The sequence below is a fragment of the Mastigoproctus giganteus genome, chromosome 3, assembly GCF_048544385.1.
Source record: "Mastigoproctus giganteus isolate SK-2022 chromosome 3, ASM4854438v1, whole genome shotgun sequence".
NCBI lineage: Eukaryota > Metazoa > Arthropoda > Arachnida > Uropygi > Thelyphonidae > Mastigoproctus > Mastigoproctus giganteus.
In genome coordinates, this window is record NC_143577.1 from 86,555,363 (window position 1) to 86,579,893 (window position 24,531).

Genomic DNA, 24,531 nt, shown 5'->3' on the forward strand with positions numbered 1-24,531 from the left:
CCCTTGCGAGGGCTTCAGCTTCCCCCCCTTTGTGGGTAGCACAGTTGGTATAACCACCACCCTCCTCACACCAGATCGAAAAGACCTGAGTTCGAATACCTTCAAAGAAGCAAGGAATTTTTACGGGTATTTTTTCACACTGTGGCTGAGTTAATTGGTCTCAGACAAGGATAGCATGGTTTTTCTCCATGGTTTATCGTCCAGAAAACATCAAATCTACCGCAGAATACGCGCAATTTACAACATAATAACGGCGCAATATGGCCTAAAACCCTACAACAACCAATCTTCAGCTTCAGCCTAATACAACCACGCCAGAAGTAGGAAACCCTTCAAAAATAAAAAATAATAAAACATTTTGGCAATTATTAGCAGGCTAATAATTACAGAGGAAGATGGTAATATAATGATTGTTAAAACACGCCATTCAGTTATCTATTAGTTAAAAGCTAAATTTAACAAGAGAGAGAGAGAGAGAGAGAGAGAGAGAGAGAGAGAGAGAGAGAGAGAGAGAGAGAGAGAGAGAAGCTAATCTCTTGGTAAAACGATTAAATATAATTTAATTGGAATTGTAATGGTTGGCTTTTCTTTTGGTCTCTTCAACAACACTACGACTTGCATATTTCAAATCATACGCGAGACCAAGTACAGCCATAAAATCGATAAAAGCTGTTGTAAAATTAAGCACCCATCCTAATTCACTAGTGGAGTAGTCCCAAGGAAATGTATGATGGTAGTTGTGAAATCCTTCTCCTAATCCGAAGATGGAGACTATTGGATTTTCCCTGGCTTCGATGTGTTTGTCATACGGTTGGTAGCCATAATAATGAGCGGCACTGTTCACAAGCCACGTGGCGTTCAAGGATAAGCAATAACGTCCTAATCCAGCTATAAAAAAGCCATTCCAGTAGGTCTCTCCCCATAACCAAGTAGGCAGCACGGTTGGCAAGTAAATGCACATTAAAAGAAACAGTGCCCCGTAATATCTGGAAATAAAGGTGAAAAGAGTATTAGAAAGAAAGAAAATAATTGGCAGTAATAACACTTAATGTAAATAAATTTCAATGTTACCAAATTATTTTATTTAATAATAGCTACACTTACCTGTAGTAATTTTTTACAAGATTGGCGTGAAAAATTACAAAAGCATCAAATTACAGCGCGATAAGTAGAATATCTATCAAGGGGAAATTTCGGGAACCCGTGAAGCTATAGGTGTAAAAGTGACATTTGCCTATAGGAAAAAGGTCTATGAGCTCTTGATAAGCTAGATTACGGCTCTCCTACGATGTTCATTGGAATTTAACAACGCGAAATCTATAAATGATAGTAAAAAATAAAAAAACTCTCATATTAGGACCACAGAGAACCAGCTCATTTGTTAATGTGCAACATGTCTCTGAACTGAGTGTGATCTGTGGATGATTTTCTTGTTTTACTAGACGAAAAACCAAAGTTTTCGGTGAAGAAACTCCTGCTATCCACGTTTAAGACCTACTAACTCAGCACGGAGGGGAAATCTCCATAAATGATAGACTGCCAATATAAAAAGTAAATTACAAAGTTAAGGAACATGGACAGTTAGTTATAAATTCCCTGTCACTACAGTATGCAAGCAATATAACTATTCCCAAGGGCACACTGACGCACCGAAATCTAGGACACACACACACATTAGATCCAAGGGCATGGAAAGACAATTTCAGCATGTTCAGACCTGCATTATACCCAGAGGTTTTTCGAAATACTAATAAGGCAAAGTGTGGCAAAGTAGCAAAAGTACAAAAATAACATTTATTCAAAAATAAGAACATATCTCACAGTAACCGTTTTTCACAAACATGCAATAAAAGGTACTTAAATATGCAATAAAGGTACATAACTAATACTTTTGAGTAAACTCAAAATAAATATTGTCTTGTGGAAGGCAGGCTCAACTTGTACAACGATGTCTTGACGAAGTACCCCCAGGGGCTCACATCTAGTGAGTATGGGCTTGGCACACCCAGGGTCCTGAGCTGGATATCATAATCTTCTTTCTCATCATCTTGTCTTGGTGATTCCCTTCTATCTCTCTCTCTCTCGCTCGCTCTGGGGCAACTCAGAATTTTTATTTATTTTTTTTTTTAGGCTGGTGTAGCAAAAGCCTCAGGTTTCCTTGCACCATATGGCTAATTATAATAAGTGAAATAAGCACAGTGGCATCAATGATGCTGCATTAGTGTAACCATTCATCGAGTGCTTACAGATGCAAATGGGGTGTAACGTAGAAACTGGATTGGCATCACGCTTATTGCATTATAATGACATCCTCCCCATACCCGGTGGAAAAGACCACAGTTCGAATCCATCTATCAATGGCAGGAGGACGTTTTGTGGACCTTTTAAACAATATTGCTGAATTAGTTGGTTTCAGCCAAGGAAGCATGGTTTTTCTCCCAAAACCTCGTGTTTTTCGTTCAGAAAATTGATCAGAACAGAAAATAAGTACAGTTCATGGGCACATACATGTAGGTGGATCAGTTTGTTTTCTTCGGTAACCCTAATATGAAATAATATTTCTATTATGCACTCTGCGCTTATGTAGCCCTTTGTGACAGCATAAAGATTTTGACATTTTTCGCTCGTTTAGAGAGGCCTGAATTAGAATATCATCTGAAACAGGAGGAAGTCAAAGACCTCTTTAATCGGGCTGTAATCAGTGGATATCAGGAAGAGGGAGTAGAGATTTTCTCATGAATTATTCCGAGTTTTTCAACGTATACAACTTTTCGAATTGGTCGGCGAAATCACACTGGAGTAATATGGTTTGAGGTGCCGATTAATCCAAAAAACAACAAAAATACTGAACTGTTTATTCAAACTCGTTCAGCTGGTTTTCAAGGTACAGTTCTAAAACAGAATATGAAGTTCTTAAAAAGCTAAAAATCTATTCTCCTTCCTTCCAAATACAGTACACAGAGGCTAATAATCCATCAATTTTTAAAAATAAAAAAAATAAATTGGATCTGAAAAAAGAAAACAACAAAAAAACACCCGACATTCTTTTTATTACCACCATTACATTCAGAGATATGAGGATTCACCAATATGAATTTCCGATGTGTTTTTTTCTCTCTTCCTCTCCTGCAAATGGCTCTCGTGGGTAGTACAGTTAGTATAATCAGATAATCAGCGTACTCCACACACCAACTGTAAAAGACCTCAGTTCGAGTCCAATCAATGTCGCGAGGAATTTTTATGAGTTCTTTTCACACGGCTAAGATTCTGTTTTTCTGTCCAGTAAACAGTAAATCGACTACAGAACACATGCAGCATAAAACCAAACGCCTACAAACATCAGTTTCGAAATAGCAACGTGGCTTTCTGAAAAATAAACTAAAATTTGCCAGCTACGTCCACTTCTCGCACTTCATTCGTCTAAAGTGCAAACGAAAATAAAGCATGCTAATCATTCGAAATTAACTCACGTCTTTCACAAATTATTACCTTAAAATCCTGTTTTACTTTCTTTTTTACCTCTTATGAGTGACGAAAGTCCCTAATCAGGGTGACTTCTTCAGAACCAGATGTCAATGAGTAACTTAATAACATTTTATTACCAATGAAAATGGTAATGGCAGCTCAACCCACTGTAACAACCACCGCCATCCAGGAATTTCATTGAGAAGAGGTTTAGAATCATCTGCACAGGTCACGTTGTGTGATTTCATGTTTTTGAAGGACTGAGAAATGAAGAGAGAGGAAATCGACTTTCACGTAAAGCGTCAAAGAATGGTGCTAACGTCAACAAAGACCTTTATGGAAGAAAGGAGCATAAAAATGTGGTGTATGGATGGTATAACGTGCCTAGATTTTGGTGGGTTATTTTTTAAAATAAAGTACCAGGTATTAGTATCAAAAAAAAAAAAAAAAATTGTTTTCACTCACACTTATATATTACAGAGTAAGTGATGTTATACAACCAAATAATACAATAATTGAGATTAGAATAGCTTAAATTTGAATAAATAGAATAACTTAATTAATTAAATTATATTAAAAATTTAAAGAACACAATTTATAAGAATTGTATATAACTTATAATTAAATTTACCATTTTTACGTTCATTTTTACACTGGGTGAAAAAATAGTTGCTCAATAAGTCATGTTGACTTATTGAGCAACTAATTTTTTTGTGATCATTATCATTATACACTGAATGATCACTGAATTATGACCAACTATCTAATACTTCGTAGGTACTCCTTTTGCCCTCCGTACAGCAACTATCCGAGGTGGCATTGATTCAACACGATGTTGGAAGCGCTCGGGAGGTATAGCCAACCAAGCTGTGTGTAATGCGGTCAGCAATGCAAGTATGGAGGTGATTGGTGTATCCAGACGCCTGATATGCTTTTCCATTGTATCCCACAAGTGCTCTATGGGATTGATATCGGTGGAGGTCGGAGGCCAATCGATATGCTGGAAGTCAGAAGTGTGTTTCTCAAACCATTCCTGTACAACAATTGCCCGATGGCTCGGCGCATTGTCATCTTGGAAGACACCATCGCCATTTGGAATAAGTGTAACATAGTGGGGTGTACATAGTCAGCGAGCAGTTGACGATAGCGCAGACCACTAATACGTTGCTCCACATGCACCAGGGGTCCAAGTTCCTGCCAGTGAAACATGATCCACACCATACAACCACCAGAAGATATCTACCTGACCTCCAGAAAATCTACCCAAAACAGCCGACCTGGTACTTCCCAGGGTACCATTTGACATCTCTAATAACAGGACACGGACCCTACAATGAGAAGCTGCACGGATTCGGACTCACTGAGGACCCAAACTGTACGTGCAGGGAGACAGAAAGCTGGAATCACATAGTGTACGAGTGCCCACAATATGAAGACCTCAGAGGAGTACTTATAACAAAAATAAGATACCTACCAAAAGGATTGGAATCCCATTTCATAGATACTGAGGATGAATATAGAGCATTATCCCAGTTCGCACAAGACCTCTTCATCAGGAGAAGGACATTAATCACCATCTACAATGACTGACATCAAGTACCACTATTGAGACACCAGCCAGCACAATGTAAAGGCTGCAACTAAAGATGAGGGACACAAGCACAAGGACGGAGCTTGCCCCATGAATAAAGAAACATGAAACAATAGCTGCCAATAGCCATATGGCGATCTGAAGAGGGCATTCTAGCCTCCTTCACCTTTAAACCTACTTCCCTGGGGGGAGGGGGGACATTTTCGTCCTCCTCTCCTCTCCACCCTATATCTTCTACTCTGGTGGGACATGGGCATGTCCCACTGAAAACTGGGGCTACCTACTCTATTGGCCCCATATTTCTGTCTTTCTCCCCCCAGCCTTCTGCCTCCCCCCCTCTCTATCTATAAGATAGCGAAAGCCCTACCCAAAAACCTAACATATCTAAATTACCTTACGCCCATAACTTGGCCTAGCAAAACTAAGCGATTCTACCCCTACGTCGACGCGTTTCTGTCTCTTTTTTTTTCTTTTTTTTTTTTTTTTTTTTTTTTTTTTTAAGGTCCTAGCCGCCGAAATCTCAGGAAATTAAGTGGCAGGACCTGCCAGAGTGAAACAGACTACTGGGTTCCTGGTCTGCCTCCACGGGGCGTAAGTGGGGCAACGTTGGGCCTCAGTAGGGGCCCAGCGGCTAAATGACCAGATGAACAACGGTACAAGGCATCACACATATACAAAGTCCATACACTTTTAAATCTCTGGCTTTTCCAGTCAACTGGTTCACCCACAATGTAAACTACGCGGAGATGGGGGGAACCCCTTGTGCCGTTTTACCCTAAATACACTTACACTTACACTTACACTTACCATACAACCACCTCCACTGGCCTGCACTTTTGATACCATGAATGATGGATCAAGAGCATCAAGTTGTTCTTCACCCAAATCCGTACACGACCATCCACGGTGTGGAGTAAATAACGTGACTCATCCGACCAGCACACCTTCTTCTAGTCTTCTAACGTCCAACTCGCATGCTCTTTGCACAAGGCGAGTCTTTTACGCCGATGAACCTTGGTTGGGAGAGGATGGGGTCATCTGCTGGTATAGCCCATACTTGCGAGCGTGCGATGCATGGTCATGCCAGATATTGTTTCGGGTGGGCCCATGTTGTATTGGGGAGTCAAACTCTTCAACAGTGCTGCACCTGTTTGCCTGTACGAGTCGTTGGAACCGGCGCTCACCTCTAACATCAACCTTTCGCTGACCTTTGCAGTTTTTCCGTCAGGTCGTTGTTTGATCATTTTGATGCCAGTCCTGGTACACTTTAACTACGGCAGCTTCCGAATACCCCACCAGTTCAGCCGTTTGGGAAATGGAGGCACCAGCTCGTCGATTACCCACAATCTGTCCTTTATCAAGTCCGATAAATCCTTCCTTTTACCTATCACGCTCGGAATTTTACTCCCTACTGAACCACTGACACCTTTTCTATGCTTTGTAGGTCGACTAACTCCGCACTCTCGTACCTCACGTGATCAACGGGTCGCGTTTAGTTTTTATAGGGGTGGTCATAATTCAATGATCACTCAGTGTATTTGTTATCATTATATTCATACTCTCTTGAAATCCCGAACTTTCAAATAATTTTTAAAAGTCCTATTTATAAAATTTTAAACAATCTGAATGCCTACGAGTTTGTTCCAGTCGTAATTATCCGCATAACAAAACTAATTGGAAAACAACGATATTTAATGCTATAGTAAAGCATGAACTGATTTTTTGGAGGGATACCACTCTGAAACAAATGTCTGCTTTGTAAATTTATATTACCTTGCAAATGAGCCTAATTATTATGATGAGACGTCTCCTGTACAAAACTGTCATTTAGTGGTATGGAAAATATTGTTTCTTATTTGATGAGCAAAATATAATTTTCTCATCTATCTCATAATTTAGAAAGTCCTTTTTTTTTAAGGCTTCTAGTTTAACGGATAATCCTAAACAGGATTTTCAAAAAATGTGAATCAGAAAACCCCCAGAAACTTTCTATCTACGTCTGAGACCGACTAACTCAGCCACGGAGTGAACAAAGCCCATTAAGGTTCCTCGCGTCATCGATGGGATTCAAACCCGGGCCTTTTCCACCCAGTGTGGGGAGGGCGGTCATGATACCACTGTGCTACACGCGCAGACAAAATAGAGGGAAAGAAAGGAGTGGAGAGGAGGAAACTTTCTTGGCTGAAAAACATCTGCAAGTGGACTGGCAAATCAGCTGAGGATGTTTTTTATCTCGCCCAAGACAGAGAGAAGAAGAAAAAGAAGTTTAAAACAGAGATGTAATATATCAAGAGGCCAAAGAGGCGCCTTGGCTGGTACTTCAATGGGTAGTGTCGGTGCACTTTCATACTGTATGACAAATTCATGGGTACTCTTTTTTTGTGGTCGTCGGCGAAGTTGAGTAATACTTGACCTTCGCATGGGCGAATGTTTTATGGGATCTTTTTCATGTTGTGGCTTAATTGCTCAGTTTCGCGCGGGTCGTTTGTTTTTTCTTTCGCTGCAAAATTGAGGCTTTTATCCCTCATGGAATACATGCAATTTACATATAGGCTGACAATCGAATAAATACGAAGTGGAAAGGAAATGCAAGTTTTAATATAAAAATGTGTTTGGAAAAAAAAAAAAAAAAAAAACGTTTGACCATAGTTCCATCTTGGGGGAGTGGATCAGATGACTTTTGAACCGATTCACGAGTTTCAAAGGTGTTTGATCTTAGCCTTCTGTCTTAAAGTATAGCTCACATGACATTAAGCAGGCTACATCGTGTCCATGACGCTCGTTTACTTTCTTTTTTTAAAAAATTGCTAGAGTACAGAATTACACGCGCTTTAAGTGACTGGTTTAAGCTCATTTGACTACTAAATACAGTCAATGTTCTTCTCTGTATTGTGATCTACTCTGATGGTCATGGAGTATAAACAGAAAATGTATTTATTAAAAGTTTATATAAATATTTACCTCTATCTTTTTGCGAAGTGAGTTCCTGAATACCTAGGGTCTGAGCAGAGAGTTTTCGCGAGCAGTGGAACACGTTAAGTTCCTTCAACAAATTTTGAAACTTTGTAATAATGAAAACTTCGTACATAAATGCTTTTAAATATATTTCACTCACCGACAATAGGCCAACAAGCCTTGAAATGTGCCGTCTGGGTGGTGTATCCCCCGAGAATAAGTAACAATAGTCTTCTCCATTGGTGAAACCTTACTTATTCGAGGTAGTGCAATACATGGTAACTCATTGTGAAGGGTGAGCACAATATGAGATACAGATGAAATTATGTCCTTTACACTACGTCTGTAGTTTTTTGCTACTGAGGAAAAATATGCAGATATTCTTATAGTATACCCAATATTATATTGAATTTTTCCAAAATTCAAATCAGAATTTAAAAAACGCAAGTGTTCTATAAGAATTCAAAATATAAATACAAAACTAATTGTTATTTGCCCCATCCCTCATTAGCTTTTGTAAGCCAAAATCGTAGAACAATGGCAGACAGGAGCAATATCCTCCCATTTACTGTACTATTTTTTTTATTATTTATTTATATTTTTATATGATGTTAGTTATATTTTTACGTTAATTTTTGATGCTGTGTAATGTTCTGACTAGTATGTATTGTTTATCTATGTTCTATTTTTATTTTGCACTTATATAATATTTAACCCTCAGTGTAAACCCCTCCAGCCTGTGTGCTGCCCTGGTTTGGTTAGTAATATTGTATCCCATTGACTGATTAATATACTGATATTTATTTATTTATTAAGTCTATTTCTGTGTAGCTCTGTATTACAAACTGTGTATACAATTACTTACAAATACAAATTATAGATGACAGCACTTACTGGAAAATTTGTAACGTATTTGAAGGTCTACTTGAAATGACCTTGAAAAATGTGCATAGTACGAGTACTCGTAATTCTTATGGCCCCCTCAAGACCTTAATAATACATGCTTAAAGTAATTAAATTAGTTCTTTTTTTTATTTATTTTAATCGGCAAAAATTTTACGTAGTTTCACATTTATTTTTGAAAATACGCTATTCGATTTTCCTGCATTGCTTTCTCATAGCTTTTGTATCTTCTTCAGAATTTAGCAATATTATTATAACCATATAATAGGAATGTTATTAATATTATGTAATGATTGTACAAAGGGTACTAGGAAAGTTTTGCAATACAGCTTTGTTTATTTAATTTTTTTAAAGTAATTTCCTCTACATTCAATACACCTCTCCATCCTCCGAAACCAATCTTTAAACCAGTTCTGCCAAGTTTCACTAGGGAGTAAAGCACACTCGTTGTCCCAAGCCCGTAGAAGGTCCTCATCACTGGAAAACCGCCTCCCTTTTAGCTTCATTTTCACATGCGGGAACAGTGCAAAGTCGCAGGGAGCAAGGTCTGGCCTGTAGGGAGGGTGCTCGAGAAGTTTCAGTCCTGTCGTGGTCAAATATTCGGTGCAGGCTTTGGCGCGGTGAGCTGGAGCATTTTCGTGATGGAGGTACCAGGTGTCCATTCTTGACTTTGGCCGCAGGTTCTTCATAGATCCAATGACTTTAGGCAGGCATTGTTCAGTATACCACTTAGCTGTGACTGTCTTCTGTGTGTCCAAAACGACACGTTTCACAATTCCACTCGATTTGAAAAATACAGCTGTCATTTTCTTCTTTACAGATCGGGATTTTCTGACAATTACGGGTGCGTCGTCATCATCAAAGACCCAAACTTTGTTTTGAGCCTTGGTCGGCAGATCGTAATAGTACAGCCAAGTCTCGTCACCTGTCACGATGTTGTTCACATACCGAGATTGTCCCTTATCAAACTTTTTTAACATCTCCCGGCACCACGTCACACGTCTTGTCATCTGCTCTTCAGTCAGTTGATGAGGCACCCAGAGAGAACAAAGTTTCTTCACGTGCAAATGATCTTGCAGGATCGAACGAATTACTGGTGCATTTAGGCCCAAAGTATCCTCTATCTGTTGGTAGGTCACTCGCCTGTTTTCGTCAAGCATTTTCCTCACAGCAGTAACGTTTTCCTCCGTAACTGACGTTCGTGGCCTTCCCGGCCTCTCCGAATCCTCCAGAGTGAAATTTCCCCTTTGGAATTCTCTATACCACCTGAATATCGTTGTACGATGTGGACAATCATCATCTAGTGCAAGAGTCATTTCTTCTAAGCACTGGTCTATGGTTAAACCACGCACGAAATTATACCGCAAAACTGTCCTTATCTCATTTCGTGACCACGATGCCATCGCAAGCACTTTACACTCTCACTACTAATGAATAACTGAGCCCATCGACTTGGCGCGGCGGCTACTATGCACGTATGAACATGTCTCAACATGCAGCAACAAGCAGCTTCCTGTGATTCATTGTTGCGTCATATTGCAAAACTTTCCTAGTACCCTTTGCATTACATAACATTAATAACCTAATTACCGTGTAATAGCATTATTACATAATATTCATTATTAAATAATTAATGCAGACAAGTTTTACGAAGATAAGCTCTGCAGAAAGAAAACCCTAGAGAACTTTTATGAGATGATGAATGCGATGGACACTTACACTGAACAATAATGCCTTACTACAAATAAGTTTAACTTCTGACTATATGTACAATTCTCAAACTTTATATATTATTTAAACCTTTAATTTATAAGTAAAATTCTGTAAATATCCCGGGGTCGACATGCATGTATTCTTGTTAATAGGACACCCTCCTGGCACAAAGCCGTCCAGGGTGGTTTACATTTTTGTGGAAAAATGAACTAATAATAATAAAGTCAATCCGACAGTGACAAATTTTCTAGAAGCAACGATAGCGAAATGGAGTACCACTAATAAGGTCGAGAACATTATAACAACCAGACCAATCCCTATCAGGAGTGGAATCTTCCAGGGAGATGCTCTGAGCCCATTTTGGTTCTGTCTAGCGGCCAACCCGCTATCCACCAGGCCCAACAGCAGCAAGTATGGATATAACCTCAAAGAACAAAAGGAAAAAACCTGTACACCGTCACCCACCTGATGTACATGGATGACATCAATCGCTAGGCGGCAACCGAGAAGCAACTCCAGCAACTACACTGTACCACCGAAGAATACAACAATGATATCAGGATGGAATTTGGTCTAGACAAATGCAAGACCCACGGATTGCATCAGGGGAAATTAATCGGCCGAAACTAGGAACTGCAGACTGGTAAAGAGAGCGAAGCCATGACAGAGGGAGAGACATACAAATGCCTGAGGATGATGCAGGCTCAGCAGTCACAGCACAAGAAAATCAAGGCTGGCCTGACTGAAAAATACTATCACAGACTTCGAAGCCAGCTGAAAGCAAAGGTGAATGGAGGGAACGCAGTTAAAGCCAAAAAACACCTATGCAGTCTCAGTGCTAACATACTCCTTTGGGTCATAGATTGGACTAACACCGAGATGGAGTATATCATGAGAAAGACAATGACAACGATGACCAAGAGCCGCAAACACTACCCAAATTCAGCCGCGGAGAAACTGACAATGGCTAGGAAAGAGGGAAGAAGCGGCCTGCTAGACCTCATCGAGCAACAGAAAACAGCGATAGCTAACCTGAAGGATTATTTCCGGAAAAAAAGCAGCAGCACTCTACTAGGCCATAAGAAGATAGACAAGTGGCATACCTCGCTCGACCTAAGTGAGGAGTCCTCTCCACCCAGACGACACAAACAAAGCTAGAAAGATTGATCAAGAAGGCACTCCATGGCAGACACTACAATGACGTCCATCAAGATCACATAGATAAAATGGCTTCCAATGCATGGCTCATGGACTTGACGCTCTTCCCCGAGAATGAAAGATTCATACTCGCCATCCAAGACTAGGTAATCAACACCAGAAACTAAACAAAGTACGTCCCCAAGGAGCCCGAAGTGTTAGATGACACATGTCAACGATGTCACCTGACTTCAGAAACGATCCAACACATTGTCACGAGATTCATGATGATCACCCCAGACTGAGTACACTCGTAGACACGACCATGTAGCCAGGATAATACATCAGAAGCTAGCAAAAAAATACTAGTTGATCAAAGAAAGTGTGCCATATTACAAGTACGAACCCCAGGCATACTACAGACCTACAAGCTGTACTAAGGCTGCGCCATAATAACAGACAAGACAATCCCACACGACGGACCGAACATAACCCTTGCCGACAAGAAGGAAAAAGCTACCTATCTGTATAGTGGTGCCCAACACTGGCCCAGAAAATCCATGAGTGACAAATCAGGAAATACACGAACCTAAGACTGGAGATCAAAGAAATGTGGTAAATGCAACAAGAAACGACCATCCCGATCACCGTGTCAACCACCAGTATGGTGCCAAAAACCCTACATGACAGCCCAGCAGCAATAAGTCTCCCAGAGAACACCTACACAGAACTCCAGAAAGTCGTAATCGTACATTACAATTTATTAAAAAAAAAATAATAATAATAATAATGCATATGAAAAATGCATAATTAGTAGTAATTATGCAATTTTCATATTGATGTTTATATCAATAAGGGCAATGCTACCTATGGTTTTAATAGTAAATAACTGGTCTTGCTGCCAGCAACCCACTTGCGACAACCTATACAATCCAATAACTGCAGCATTTTTTCTATTTTGGCCGGTAGCCAAAATCGGTTGGACTCCCCTTGGAGTTCAATGGTTACTCATGAAAGAAGATAGGTATCTCGTTATTTACTCATCGTAAAGAACGAGATACGTATCTTCTTTCATGACGTGGGCATTTATACCTCCGGCAAGGGATCGATAAGCCAGACTCGTGTTCTTATTCTTATATTCTCTATGACTGTACGAGTGCGCCATTAATATCTAGGGTAGAAGATGGACTGAATTCTGCGTTTATTGATAATGACTATTACATTTTTATTGGATTGGAAGTATTCAGCATTCGTTGCTAATACATTCGAATTAGACTTATTTCCATCATAGCAAAAGTACTTAGAAGGTTCATTTGGAATGCTGGATCAGTATGCTAGAAAGTAGATCCCTAATCCTGCTAAACATGACAGGATCGATATATCCGTATGGTGTTGTAAATAGGTGGCAGGGTTGCCGGAGGGCTGGCTGGAATCTCCTATTTTAATAATAAAAATAAAAGGTACCAAGCCAGACTGGTCTGCTCAGTAGCACCGTTGATATAATCACCCTCCATCTCACGCTGGGAAAAAAAAACACCTAATTTCGAATCCCGTCGACGAGGGGAGGCCTTTTTCACAAAGTGAATGAGTTAGTCGGTCTCAGGCAAGGGTGGCAAGGCTTTTCTTCCCGAATACTCGGGTTTTTCGTCCATCAAGCATGCAAATCGATAACAGAACACAAACAGTTTACAGACGTAATATATACGGCGCAATATTGTCTAAGTCGCTGATGCGCCTAAAAACTCAACAACAAGAACAAGCCAGACTGAAAATGAAATGGCAAACGTCTTCACACAATAACCGCATTAACCCAATAGCTACTTTACTAAAGTTTGGAAAATATATTTGAAAAAATATCAGAAATTTCACAAACGATTCTTCACGACATGGAATCTGCTAACTTTCAAATTGTTATGCGCGGTTTTCCGTACTATCATCAAGCTAAATCGTGCCGTGGGTCATCTCCGCCGTCTGCGACATCTAATCCCTTCCCTATTACCCTCTGACATACGACATTGACGTCTGATGGTTTTAGTTGTCTCGACAAAAATTACGCAACACCCAACCATAATGGTATTTCCTGTTATAGACTAGCGCAGTGTTCAATAACAGGAAATAACAGTGCAGGATGCCGCACGAAAAATAAATCATAGATAGGGTTAATGATTGAAGGAAAACTTTTTACTGTACAGAACAATAGGAAAATAACTTAATGAAGAAAATTAACTTGGCAAGGAAAAAATCCCCTTCCTTGTCTTTTGTTTTTATTGAAGAGAAATGGGAGGGACATGGCTTCGTCCTCTACACGTGCATATCACCGTATATAAAGTGATAAAACTTGTTTGGTCATTTTCCTTTCGACAATAGAATAAGCAGAGAGTAAACGGTTTACGAGTGACATCAAGCATGCACAACTTTAAATAAACAAATTGATACAGGTCAAAGTAATTTTTATTGTCGGGATATGTAATCATTTAAACTAATGCGTCCCATTTCTTAAAAATTCGTTTCAAGCAATGCTCGACTGCCAGTGGCATCCAAAAGTTCTGTCATTTCCTATTGTTATGAATGCTCTTCTTGTAATGGTTCCTATCTCCTGAAATTGCTTCCATAGTGCAGTGAAGACACTGCATGATACATTAAGCCAAACGTGCCACCTGCGCCTGCCCATTGCCCGACTTCAATTGCTCGGTCCGCCTTCTCAAAGAATCGTCTAAACCAGTGGTGTCCAACTCACGACGCGTGGGCCGGATCCGGCCGGCGAATAATTTTTATAAGGCCGCGCGGAAAGTGAACTAAAACAGCATTAAAAATGTTCCAAAATGGGAAAATCGATTTGGAGTATCGTGTTTTTGTTCCAAGGTGGACTGAACACTATTTATTCATTGATTACCACGAAAAAGCAGTGTGTCTGGTGTGTCAGAAGACTGTGTCAGTTTTTAAAGAATATAACACTGATTCCAATCATAAAACTTATGATCAACATAATGGAGTTCTGCGAAAATAAAAGTGTTCAAAGTTACAAAACATACTGAAAACGTATCGGTCAAGAAATTTATCTGCTGTACGTGCCAGTTGTCAAGTTGCACATTTGATCACTTTTGAAAGTAATCCGTTCAATGATGGTGAATCTGTTAAGCGTTGTTTGTTAAAAGTTGTAGAAGAAATTTGTCCGGAGAAACGAAAAAATGATACAAGACAGTTTGTCTCGACAAACAAGTTGCGAAGAGTAGAAGATATTGGAAAGAATTTGTTCGAACAACTTTTGGAAAACATAAAAAGAAATGAAATATTTTAACGTGGCACTGGATGACAATACTGATGTAAATGACACGGCCCAACTCCTCATCTTCATACGTGGAATTAATGATAATTTTGTACCAGTTGAAGATTTAGTTGATCTTAGAGTATGCGCGGAACAACTACAGGTAAAAATCTTTGCCAATCTATCGAAAAGGATTATATATTAAAAACCTAGTAGGAGTCACAACTGGTGGTGCAAAAAAAATATGATTGATAAAACCATTGGGCTCATGGGTAAAATAACCAAGAAAATGATAGATATCGGAACTGAAACTCCGATTGGAATTCACTGCATTTGCATCAAGAAGCTCTTTATGGGAAAGTATTGGATCTCCAAAACGTTATGAATGTTGTTATTTCAACTGTAAATTTTAAAAGATCACATGGCCTTAATGTGGCTGTTGAAACATCACCGAATGTTTCAACACAGAAAAAGGGAAACCAATAAAACAGCTATCAAATATGGAGTGGCTGTTTGATCTTGCAATTCATACATACATTTCTAGTCATTTAAATGCTCTTAATTTAAAATTAAAGGGAAAGGAAAATTGGTCTGATTTGCTTGGTGACATCAAATCATCTCAGAATAAGTTGTTATTATTTAAATTCCAGTTGAGAAAGACAATTTAGTTCACTTTGAATGTTGTACTGAGCTAAAGGAGAAACACATTTCCAAAGAATCGTTGCCTTTCGTTATTACAATTACTTTTTGACAAGTTTGAAAGTCGATTTTCTGATATAAAATCCCATGAAAAAAACAAGTTTTTGTTTGAAAACCCATTTACTTCTATGGTTGAAAACTACAATCCCAGATCGCAAATTGAAATTATTGATCTTGAAGCCAAAATATGATTCAAAAATAAGTATATAGACTGGAAAAATAAACTATTTGAATTCTATACGGCTTTCCCATCTGACGATTTTCCGCTAATAAAAGAAAATGCCATGAAATGGCTATTTTGTTCGGATCAACGTATGTTTGCAAGCAGCTTTTTTTTTTTACTCTTAAAATCAAATAAATATTTAAAAAGAAACAGAATAACAAACAGATGAGCATTTTTTTTATGAAATCCCCAAACACGAAAGGTATTAGAACCTATAGTACCATGTATGGGTTGGAGTTTGAGAAGACGAAAGAAGATGTTTGTTGACATTAGACTTGAACTTCTATAGAGTGTAATTTTCGGGAAATACGTATGAAGGAAGGTTGTTCCAGAAAAGGACAGTTGAATGAATAAACGAGGAAGATGAAAAGTTAGTTCTGTGAATTTTAATTTGGACAGTAAATGGATGTTGGCTGGTGGCGAAACGTGTTCGGACTGTTTTGAAAGAGAGAGAGAGAGCGGGAATTAGAGAAGCCAATTCAGAAGAACAGTGCCCATGGAAATATCTGTAGAAGAGGTATGCAGCAGAAACAGTACGTCTATGAGACAGCGAGTGGACAGACTCTGTTAGAGATGAGTCATTAATTAACCTAACTGCCCTCTTCTGAATGGAATCTAGAAGTCTGAGAGAGGTTTTGGGGCACTTCATCAGATATGGGAACAATATTCCATGAAATTGGAAGAAAAGCAACGCCGAGAGCGAAAGAGAAAACCAAGTTTTTTAGATGAAATATTTGTAATGTGCTTGTGCCAAGAGGGATTAGAAGTCAGGGTAATCCCCAAAAGAGATATATTATCTTCCTTAGAAATCGGAGTGTCACCAGAGATAAGCATAGGAGCAGAAGAAACCTTTCTGCGAGATATAAGACAAGACTGAGTTTTAGAAGGATTGAAATCAACTAAGTTGTCTTTGTCCTACTGGAGATCGGCGTTTAAGTAATTGGTAGCGGATATTCGAGAAGTTGAAGATGATTGAGCAGGAAAGGTTTCTGAAACTGGAAAGTGGAATATACAAGAGGAAAAGAATGGAGGAAAAGAACTGAATCTTCGGGGACTCCAGCATTAGTAGTGAAGTTAGAAGACAGAGAGCCATCTACCATCATCCACCGTGAGCGGTCAGAGAGAAAACTAGATAACCAATTACAAAGAACAGCTGACAAACCATGAGATGGAAGCTTGTTTAGAAGATCTTTATGCCAAACATGATCGAAAGCCTTTGAGATGTCAAGAGCAACTGCTTGTTTCACCGAACTTTTCCATTGAATTTGTCCATAAATTGGTAACATAGGCCAGAATATCACCTGTGGATCGACACTGATGATCGTTGATCAGATGGAAGGTTTCTAGATAGTTTAAGAGTTGACGGTTAAGTGATTGCTCCATTTATTTAGAAAGAGTAAAAGTAATTGGATAGGAGAGATTTGTCACCCTTTTTAGGAACTAGCTGGATATGAGCATATTTCCAAGCAGAAGGAAAAACACCTTTGGAATAAGAAAGTAAATAAAAGTGGCATAGAACAGGAGTAAGTTCAGGAGCGCAGGTTTTGAGAACAAGTGGAGAAATACCATCAGGACTTGGAACTCCATCGAGAAATACATCAGGACCTGGAACTCCATCGAGAAATACCATCAGGACATAATCTTCATTATGTATTGAGATTGGCGTCACAAATTTGCAACCAAATTTTGAACAATTATTTTAAAATATCCAGCCTCAATCATCTCATTAAATATTAAGTTTTGTCCAGTAAATGTTATTTTGTATTGTACTTAATAAAATTTTCGAATATTTCAATTTTAGGTTTATCATTATATTTATTTACCTTAATATTGAAAAGCAGTGATCCTTTTCAGGTTGTCAATTTTCTTTAATGAGCATTTAAAAGGGAAAGTAAAGTACTTTTTTTAAAAAAGTGATGTCTTTTAAACAGAAACAAAAGTAAAGTATTTAAAAAAAAGTAAGTAATATTTTTATAATTTTAATAAAATCCAAAAATATAGATCACTGACATAGATTTTTTGCACATAAAAGTGCTGGAAATTTGCATTTTTTTTATATATATATAGCTTGAAAATAAAAAACGGTAACATGAAAATAGAAACTTCCTTTTACGAGTAACAACGTATAGAAAATGTGACAATTTTTTTCTCGAATCACTCGGTGCGGCCCGCGAAACAAACCTAACTTTGAACATGGCCCCTGTACGGGAAAAGGTTGGAGACCACTGGTCTAAACGACGATGACTTGCCATCCTGAGTACTGGAGATGTGGCTATCCCGCTGAGCGAGCCAAAATATGGAATGAAGTGATGAGGTCGCAAACCGTGCTTTTATAGGCATGAATAATTTGCATATTGTGCGGTTCTGTAAGGTAGTGGGTCGATTTCTATTGGATATTCGGAATTTGTTTGACAATGCCTGTTATACTCGCCTTCGGCGACACTGTTGACAATAAAATATTCATGAAAAACATTTTGTTCCGTTAATATTTTCGAGCAGTGTACCTCAATTTCACTCCTATTCATAATTCAAGATTTCGTCAAAAACATGACCACATTAACGGACCAACAATTGCTCCCTGTGGAGTTCCTCTTTCAACTCCGTTACTAACTTCTACATAATTTTTAACTATGATTTAATTTTTTGTAAAGTAGCTTCGCATCAGATTATATAAATTACACGGACACTCAATCTGTCTCATTCTGTGCAAAATACTGTCCCGCAATAAGAAATCGAAAGCTCCTTTAAAATCGACAAATATACTTAAAGCATATCTGTTCATATTATGCTTCACATTGAATAACATATCAAAGATGGCATGTTCCGATGACCCACCTCTGTTTTTTAAAACATACGAAACATATTGCCTCATAGACACTTTCCGTTTCTCTAAAAATTTCCTAAGACTGACAATAGTGCTATAGGTCTATACGATCTTGCGTCTTGAACATCCTTATCTTTACTTTTCAGTAATATCTTTAACAATGCCAACTTCCAACAGTCTAGAAAATATCCCTCTTGTAAATATGCATTATATAGTGATAAAAAAATATCTGGCCATTCCTCGGCAAAGACTTTTAAAGCCTCAACAAAAATTTCATCATGACAAGAAGCCTTCTTATTCTTTTTCTGCTTAACCTCCTGCTGAACAATTATTTCATCTAATGTAAAATCTTCCTCCCTCAAATCATTCTGATACTCCGTGTTTTCTCTCCTTATACAGACCTGCATATCAGATTCTTAGTTATGACTATTTTTAGGAAACAATTTTCCAAAATTTCATAAATCGAATCCTCTCATGTTAAGGCCTCAGAGGGATCTGAATGGATTCAGAAATTTGTTGAATTTAACTTCAACTTTTCCACAAATATTTTATAGGATAATCCCCATGAGCCTCCATTTTCCTTTCTTCTCGAATAAAACCTTACAAAGATTTCTTTTTACAGTTCCTAATCTCCTGTGTCTCTTAAACAGTGTCCCTCTTTAAGGAATGCCCAAACGCCAAACATTTAAAGCATTTAGTTTTAAACCCAATATACTTTATATATAGAAAGACCAATGGACAAGGCTCCATCAAAATCTTTCTTAAACTTATAAGAATTTACAATATACAATTTATTGTCCAGGGGTTCGAGGACAGACAAACACTTTCGTCACGAGCCCAAAATGTACTGGGCTTATTCAGTTGTATTTATTTGATTGAGTTTCCCTCCGTAATCAGTACCCCTCGAACATTTGTTATGGCCTTATCTGTGTGCCCTGTGGCTTGGTTTAGGACCAGGTCTCGTATACCCTCAACATAAGAGAGAGAAGAGTAACTCATCTTCACCTTATGCCACAGTTTGGACCTGCTGCGTTGTGAAACTAAGGAGGAATTTAATGAAAGTTGCTTTCCATCCCTATCGCAATAACATTTATTAAACTTAATCAATTCAGGTGATCACTGATGTATTCTGGAGTTCAGCAACAAGGCAAAATTTCAACAAAAGAATCATTTATTAATATATATATATAAATACAATACAAAGGAAAAATACACATACATATATCACTCTCATTCCCATAATATTATTATTCTTCTCATTAAAGTCATTAGATTTAGAAGTTATTACAGTTTCACTTATACCAGTTTAGCATTATAATGATTTAGCATTACCATGATTCCTTATAGTTACACTCCTTTTACAGAGGGTCATACAGTTAATATAACAATATATATTATCCTAATACATGTATATATTTATGGCTATTGCTCTTTTCTAGATATCAACTGGGCATCAACATCTCTTTCTCCATATGCCCCTCTGTCTAATATTTAAAACATTTAATACTTAAGACATTTAATAGTTAAAGTGCATACATTAGATTATCAAGCTTTTACGTTAATCAGTTAATATTCATGACATTACACTACTTAGCGCGACATATAATGCATCTCATGTATAACATTCATAAAAACATAGAAAGGAATAGTTTAGAAAGGAATCATCTTTTATAGCTAAAGCTAGGTCCGTCTGCTGTTTCATTAGAATAATCTATCACTTTCATACATACATGATAAAGCATTTCAGCTTACCGTTTTACTGTATCTTCTCTCTTGCTTCCTTGAGCTTCTTCCTTCTAGGGCGCTTCTCTCTGCTTCTCTTTCTCTGGCTGGAACTACTTGCTTCAATACGATTCGCACTGGCATTATTTTATTAGTATTTTCACTACAACCAAAAGAATCACGACTTTCCAAATTTACTATCTAGGTTTTTCTGTATTCTACTTGCCTGCCTATACTCTCTATATCTGCCTATCTCTTCTATCTCTTCTCTTCTATCTGTATATCGTCTATATCTCTTGTATTCTATTCCCTTTTCGTCTATCTCTGTCTCTTCTCTCTTTTATATCAGGGTCAAATCCTTTTGTGGTTCTTTCCACTGCTCGTCTCATTGGATGTTCCAGTTCCAAGGCCAAAATCTCAGATGGTGAGAGTATCATGTCATGGCCAAAGAATCTGTTGACTCATCTTCTAAACCTCTTAACGAGCAACGAACCCTAAGTAAGTCATGATTTTTATGGTCGCCAAGGAGGCGCTTCTGTCGCGGATGCTACTCTTGACCATCTTTGGACAAGCGAGATTGTTCCCCAATATCAAGATCATTCAGAAAGAGCTCAAAGTATTTGCTGTTTATGCGGGAAGCGACTATTCTTCTCCTGCTGTAGTATCATCTCATACTTGCGGAGCGCTTGTATGTTTACAAGGGAAGACAGTTTCCCTTGACCTTTCTGCCCTTACAACGGAAGTTTACCACTGTACTACATGGTTCCTTCTATGCTAGTTACGAGTGGGTGGGCTTTCCTTAAAGTTTTTTAATAATATTTAACTCCAATTTTGAATAATAATTACTTGATTCTCCTGGTTTCCGTCCTTGTTGATGGTATAACAGTTTTATGAATTACAACATAATCAAATGAATATCAGCAATTTGGGAAACCAGACTAATACTGATTTTATCAATTACTAAAGATATGACTTATCCAAAAAAGAGAAAGGTGGGATTTTTACCACTCGTAACAAATTTTTAGCGTTTTTATTCACAGCGGTAGCCACCGATTTCACAATGACATATTTTAAAAACCACGTTTTACTTATTCCCAGATGCATCATATTCTTCTAATACAATTGTTTCAAAATTCATCTTTCTCTATCTCTTTATCTGCATCATACTGTACACTGAGTGATCACTGAATTATGACCATCCCTATGAAAACTGAATGCGACCCGTTGACCACGTAAGGTACTAGAGTGCGGAGTTAGTCGATTACGTAGCATATATAAGGTGTCAGTGGTTCAGTAGGTAGTAAAATTCCGAGCGTGATGGGTAAAAGGAAGGATTTATCGGACTTTGATAAAGGACAGATTGTTGATGTTCGACGAGCTGGTGCCTTGATTTCCCAAACGGCTGAATTGGTGGGGAGAATTCGAGAGCCGCCGTTGTTAAAGTCTGCCAGGAATAGCGTCAAAACGGTCAAACAACGACCCGACGGCAAAACTGAAAAAGTCAGCAAAAGGTTGATGTTAGAGGTGAGCTCCGGGTCCGACAACTCGTACAGGCGAAAAGGCGCAGCACTGTTGAAGAGTTGACTACCCAATACAAAATGGGCCAACCCGGAACAATATCTGGCATAACCATGCGTCGCACGCTCGCACATATGGGCTATACCAGCAGACGACCCACCCTTACAGCATCCTCTCCTAACCAAGGTTCATCGGCGTAAAAGACTCGCCTGGTGCAAAAAGCATGCAAGTTGGACGTTAGAAGACTGGAAGAAGGGGCGCTGGTCGAATGAGTCTCGTTATTTACTCCACACCGTGGATGGTAATGTACGGATTTGGCATCGACAACATGAGACCTTTGATCCATCATGTTGGAGGCCGATGGAGGCGGTTGGTTGTATGGTGGAAGGCATGTTTCACTGGCAGGAACTTGGATCCCTGGTGCATGTGGAACAACGTATCAGTGGTCTCCGCTATCTTCAACTGCTTTCTGACTCTGTACACCCCGCTATGTTACACTTTTTTTACGAATGGCAATGGTTTCTTCCAAGATGACCATGCTCCGAGCCATCGGACATTTGTTGTGCAGGAATGGTTTGAGGGACACAGTTCTGACTTCCAGCATATCGATTGCCTTCGAACCCCGCCCGTTATCAATCCCATAGAGAACTTGTGGGACACGATGGAAAGGCTTATCAGGCGTCTTGATAAACCAATCACCTCCATACCTGCATTGCTGACCGCATTACACACAGCTTGGTTGGCCATACCTCCCGAGCGCTTCCGACATCGTGTTGAATCAATGGCACGTCGGATAGCTGCTGTTCTGAGGGCATAAGAGGACCTACGAAGTATTAGGTAGGTGGTCATATTCAGTGATCATTCAGTGTATATCATGACCTTGGCCCCTACCTTCCTAGGCTTTTCAATATCCAATCCTTTTTCCTTGATCTTTACACAATAACTTATACATTTGACGTGCTTTTCAGGGTCTACTTAAACGACTACACCACGATCCCTTATAGTTTGCATTCGTCTTACTCTCACATTTTTCAACTCTGGCATTATCGATTGTAAGATCTCCTTTCTCACATCACTCATTTTCAACTGATCACTATCCTTCATAAAAACGGCATATTACTTCTTTCTCCTTTTCGTTTTGCTTTCTTTTCCTTTCTACTTTTCTTCATATTTCTTTGTCCTTTTATCCTTCATCTTTCTTAAGAATATCAGCAAAAGTGTCTTTCACCCTTCCAATTGTCTCAGAATCTTTATTTCTTGCCCTCAATACTTGATTTTTCACATATATTCTAAATAGCCTTGGACTCCAGGAATATCCTACATATCCGATGCATCATGCCTTGCAGAACGAGTATGTTTATTTGACGCATAAATAAGAAATAGTGTAAAGACTTTCTCATCTTCTTAATGTCTTGAAATGCTTCCATTAATTGCTCATCAAGATTATCGCCTTCATTTCAAGATCATTTCGGACATACTCGTTGTGTCATCAGTTCAGAAATTGCCTGTGGATCCACATCACTAACCTCACCTTCTGAAGAAGTATTTTTTTTCTCGCTATGTCCTTTTTTCTGCATTCTTTTAAGTCTTACAGACAAAGATTTCAATCTAGGAGAAGATGATTCTACCATGGTATCTCTTACATCACACTATATCTCCATTTCTATTGGCTTTTCTGTTTGGACCTCTTGTCTAGAGTGCGACTCCATGAACAATAACAGAGGAGCACACTTATATACAAAGTATATACCACAGAACAGACGTAGTTCATAGACATAATATAAGGCTCAATGTGGTATAAGCACTGATTCGTCTAGAGTTCTAGATGCTCTTTTCATGAAAAGGACATGTGTATCTATTGAAGTGGCCACTCAGTGTGTATGTGCGTGTTTGTAAACAATCACTTTATAACCCTTCAACGGTTAGTAGTTAAAATAAACGGCCCAACTACAAACAGGTTGTCATTCACTTAACGCTTTTATAATACCGTATCTGGTTCTTACTCGCATTAAACTACGTACATGTATAAAGTTATGAAACGAAATTATAGCCGACAACATTACATTCCCCAGATGTACGAGTAGCTGTATATAGTGAGGAATGAACGAACAAGTCAGGGGTGTAACGCTGTGATACCTGCAGTAAAAGTACGTAATTTGTAGCAAAGTGCTTCTTCCTTATTGCTATGTGGCGCTATTTTAAAAGACTTATTATTATACCGCTCAACTTATTTTGATTAAAATAGGATCCTATTAACATCAACTATATATATATATATATATAATTATAATTATTGATAAAAAAGTAAAGAAAGTTAAAACGACAGTAACTGTAACTAATATGTAAATAATATTTATGAGTCAATGCAGTTGCAAGCAATCATGCAATGCACCCATAATGTCTATAATATTACGGATAATATAAAGAACCATTAGAATAAGCAAATAAATCCAACAATAATACCATCAGGGACCTAAGACAACGCAAAAAAAAAAAATAATAATAATAATTATTAT

General features: G+C 38.4%; 1 protein-coding gene across 1 annotated transcript in view; it reads right to left on the minus strand.

The window, feature by feature from the left end:
- Nucleotides 1-559: 559 nt before the first annotated feature.
- Nucleotides 560-24,531, minus strand: part of LOC150088130 (acyl-CoA Delta-9 desaturase-like) — a 53,225-nt gene continuing 29,253 nt past the window's right edge. The window contains exon 5 of the mRNA XM_090370035.1: nt 560-986. Coding sequence (XP_090226161.1) covers nt 560-986 — 427 coding nt within the window. The remainder of the gene's footprint in view (nt 987-24,531) is intronic.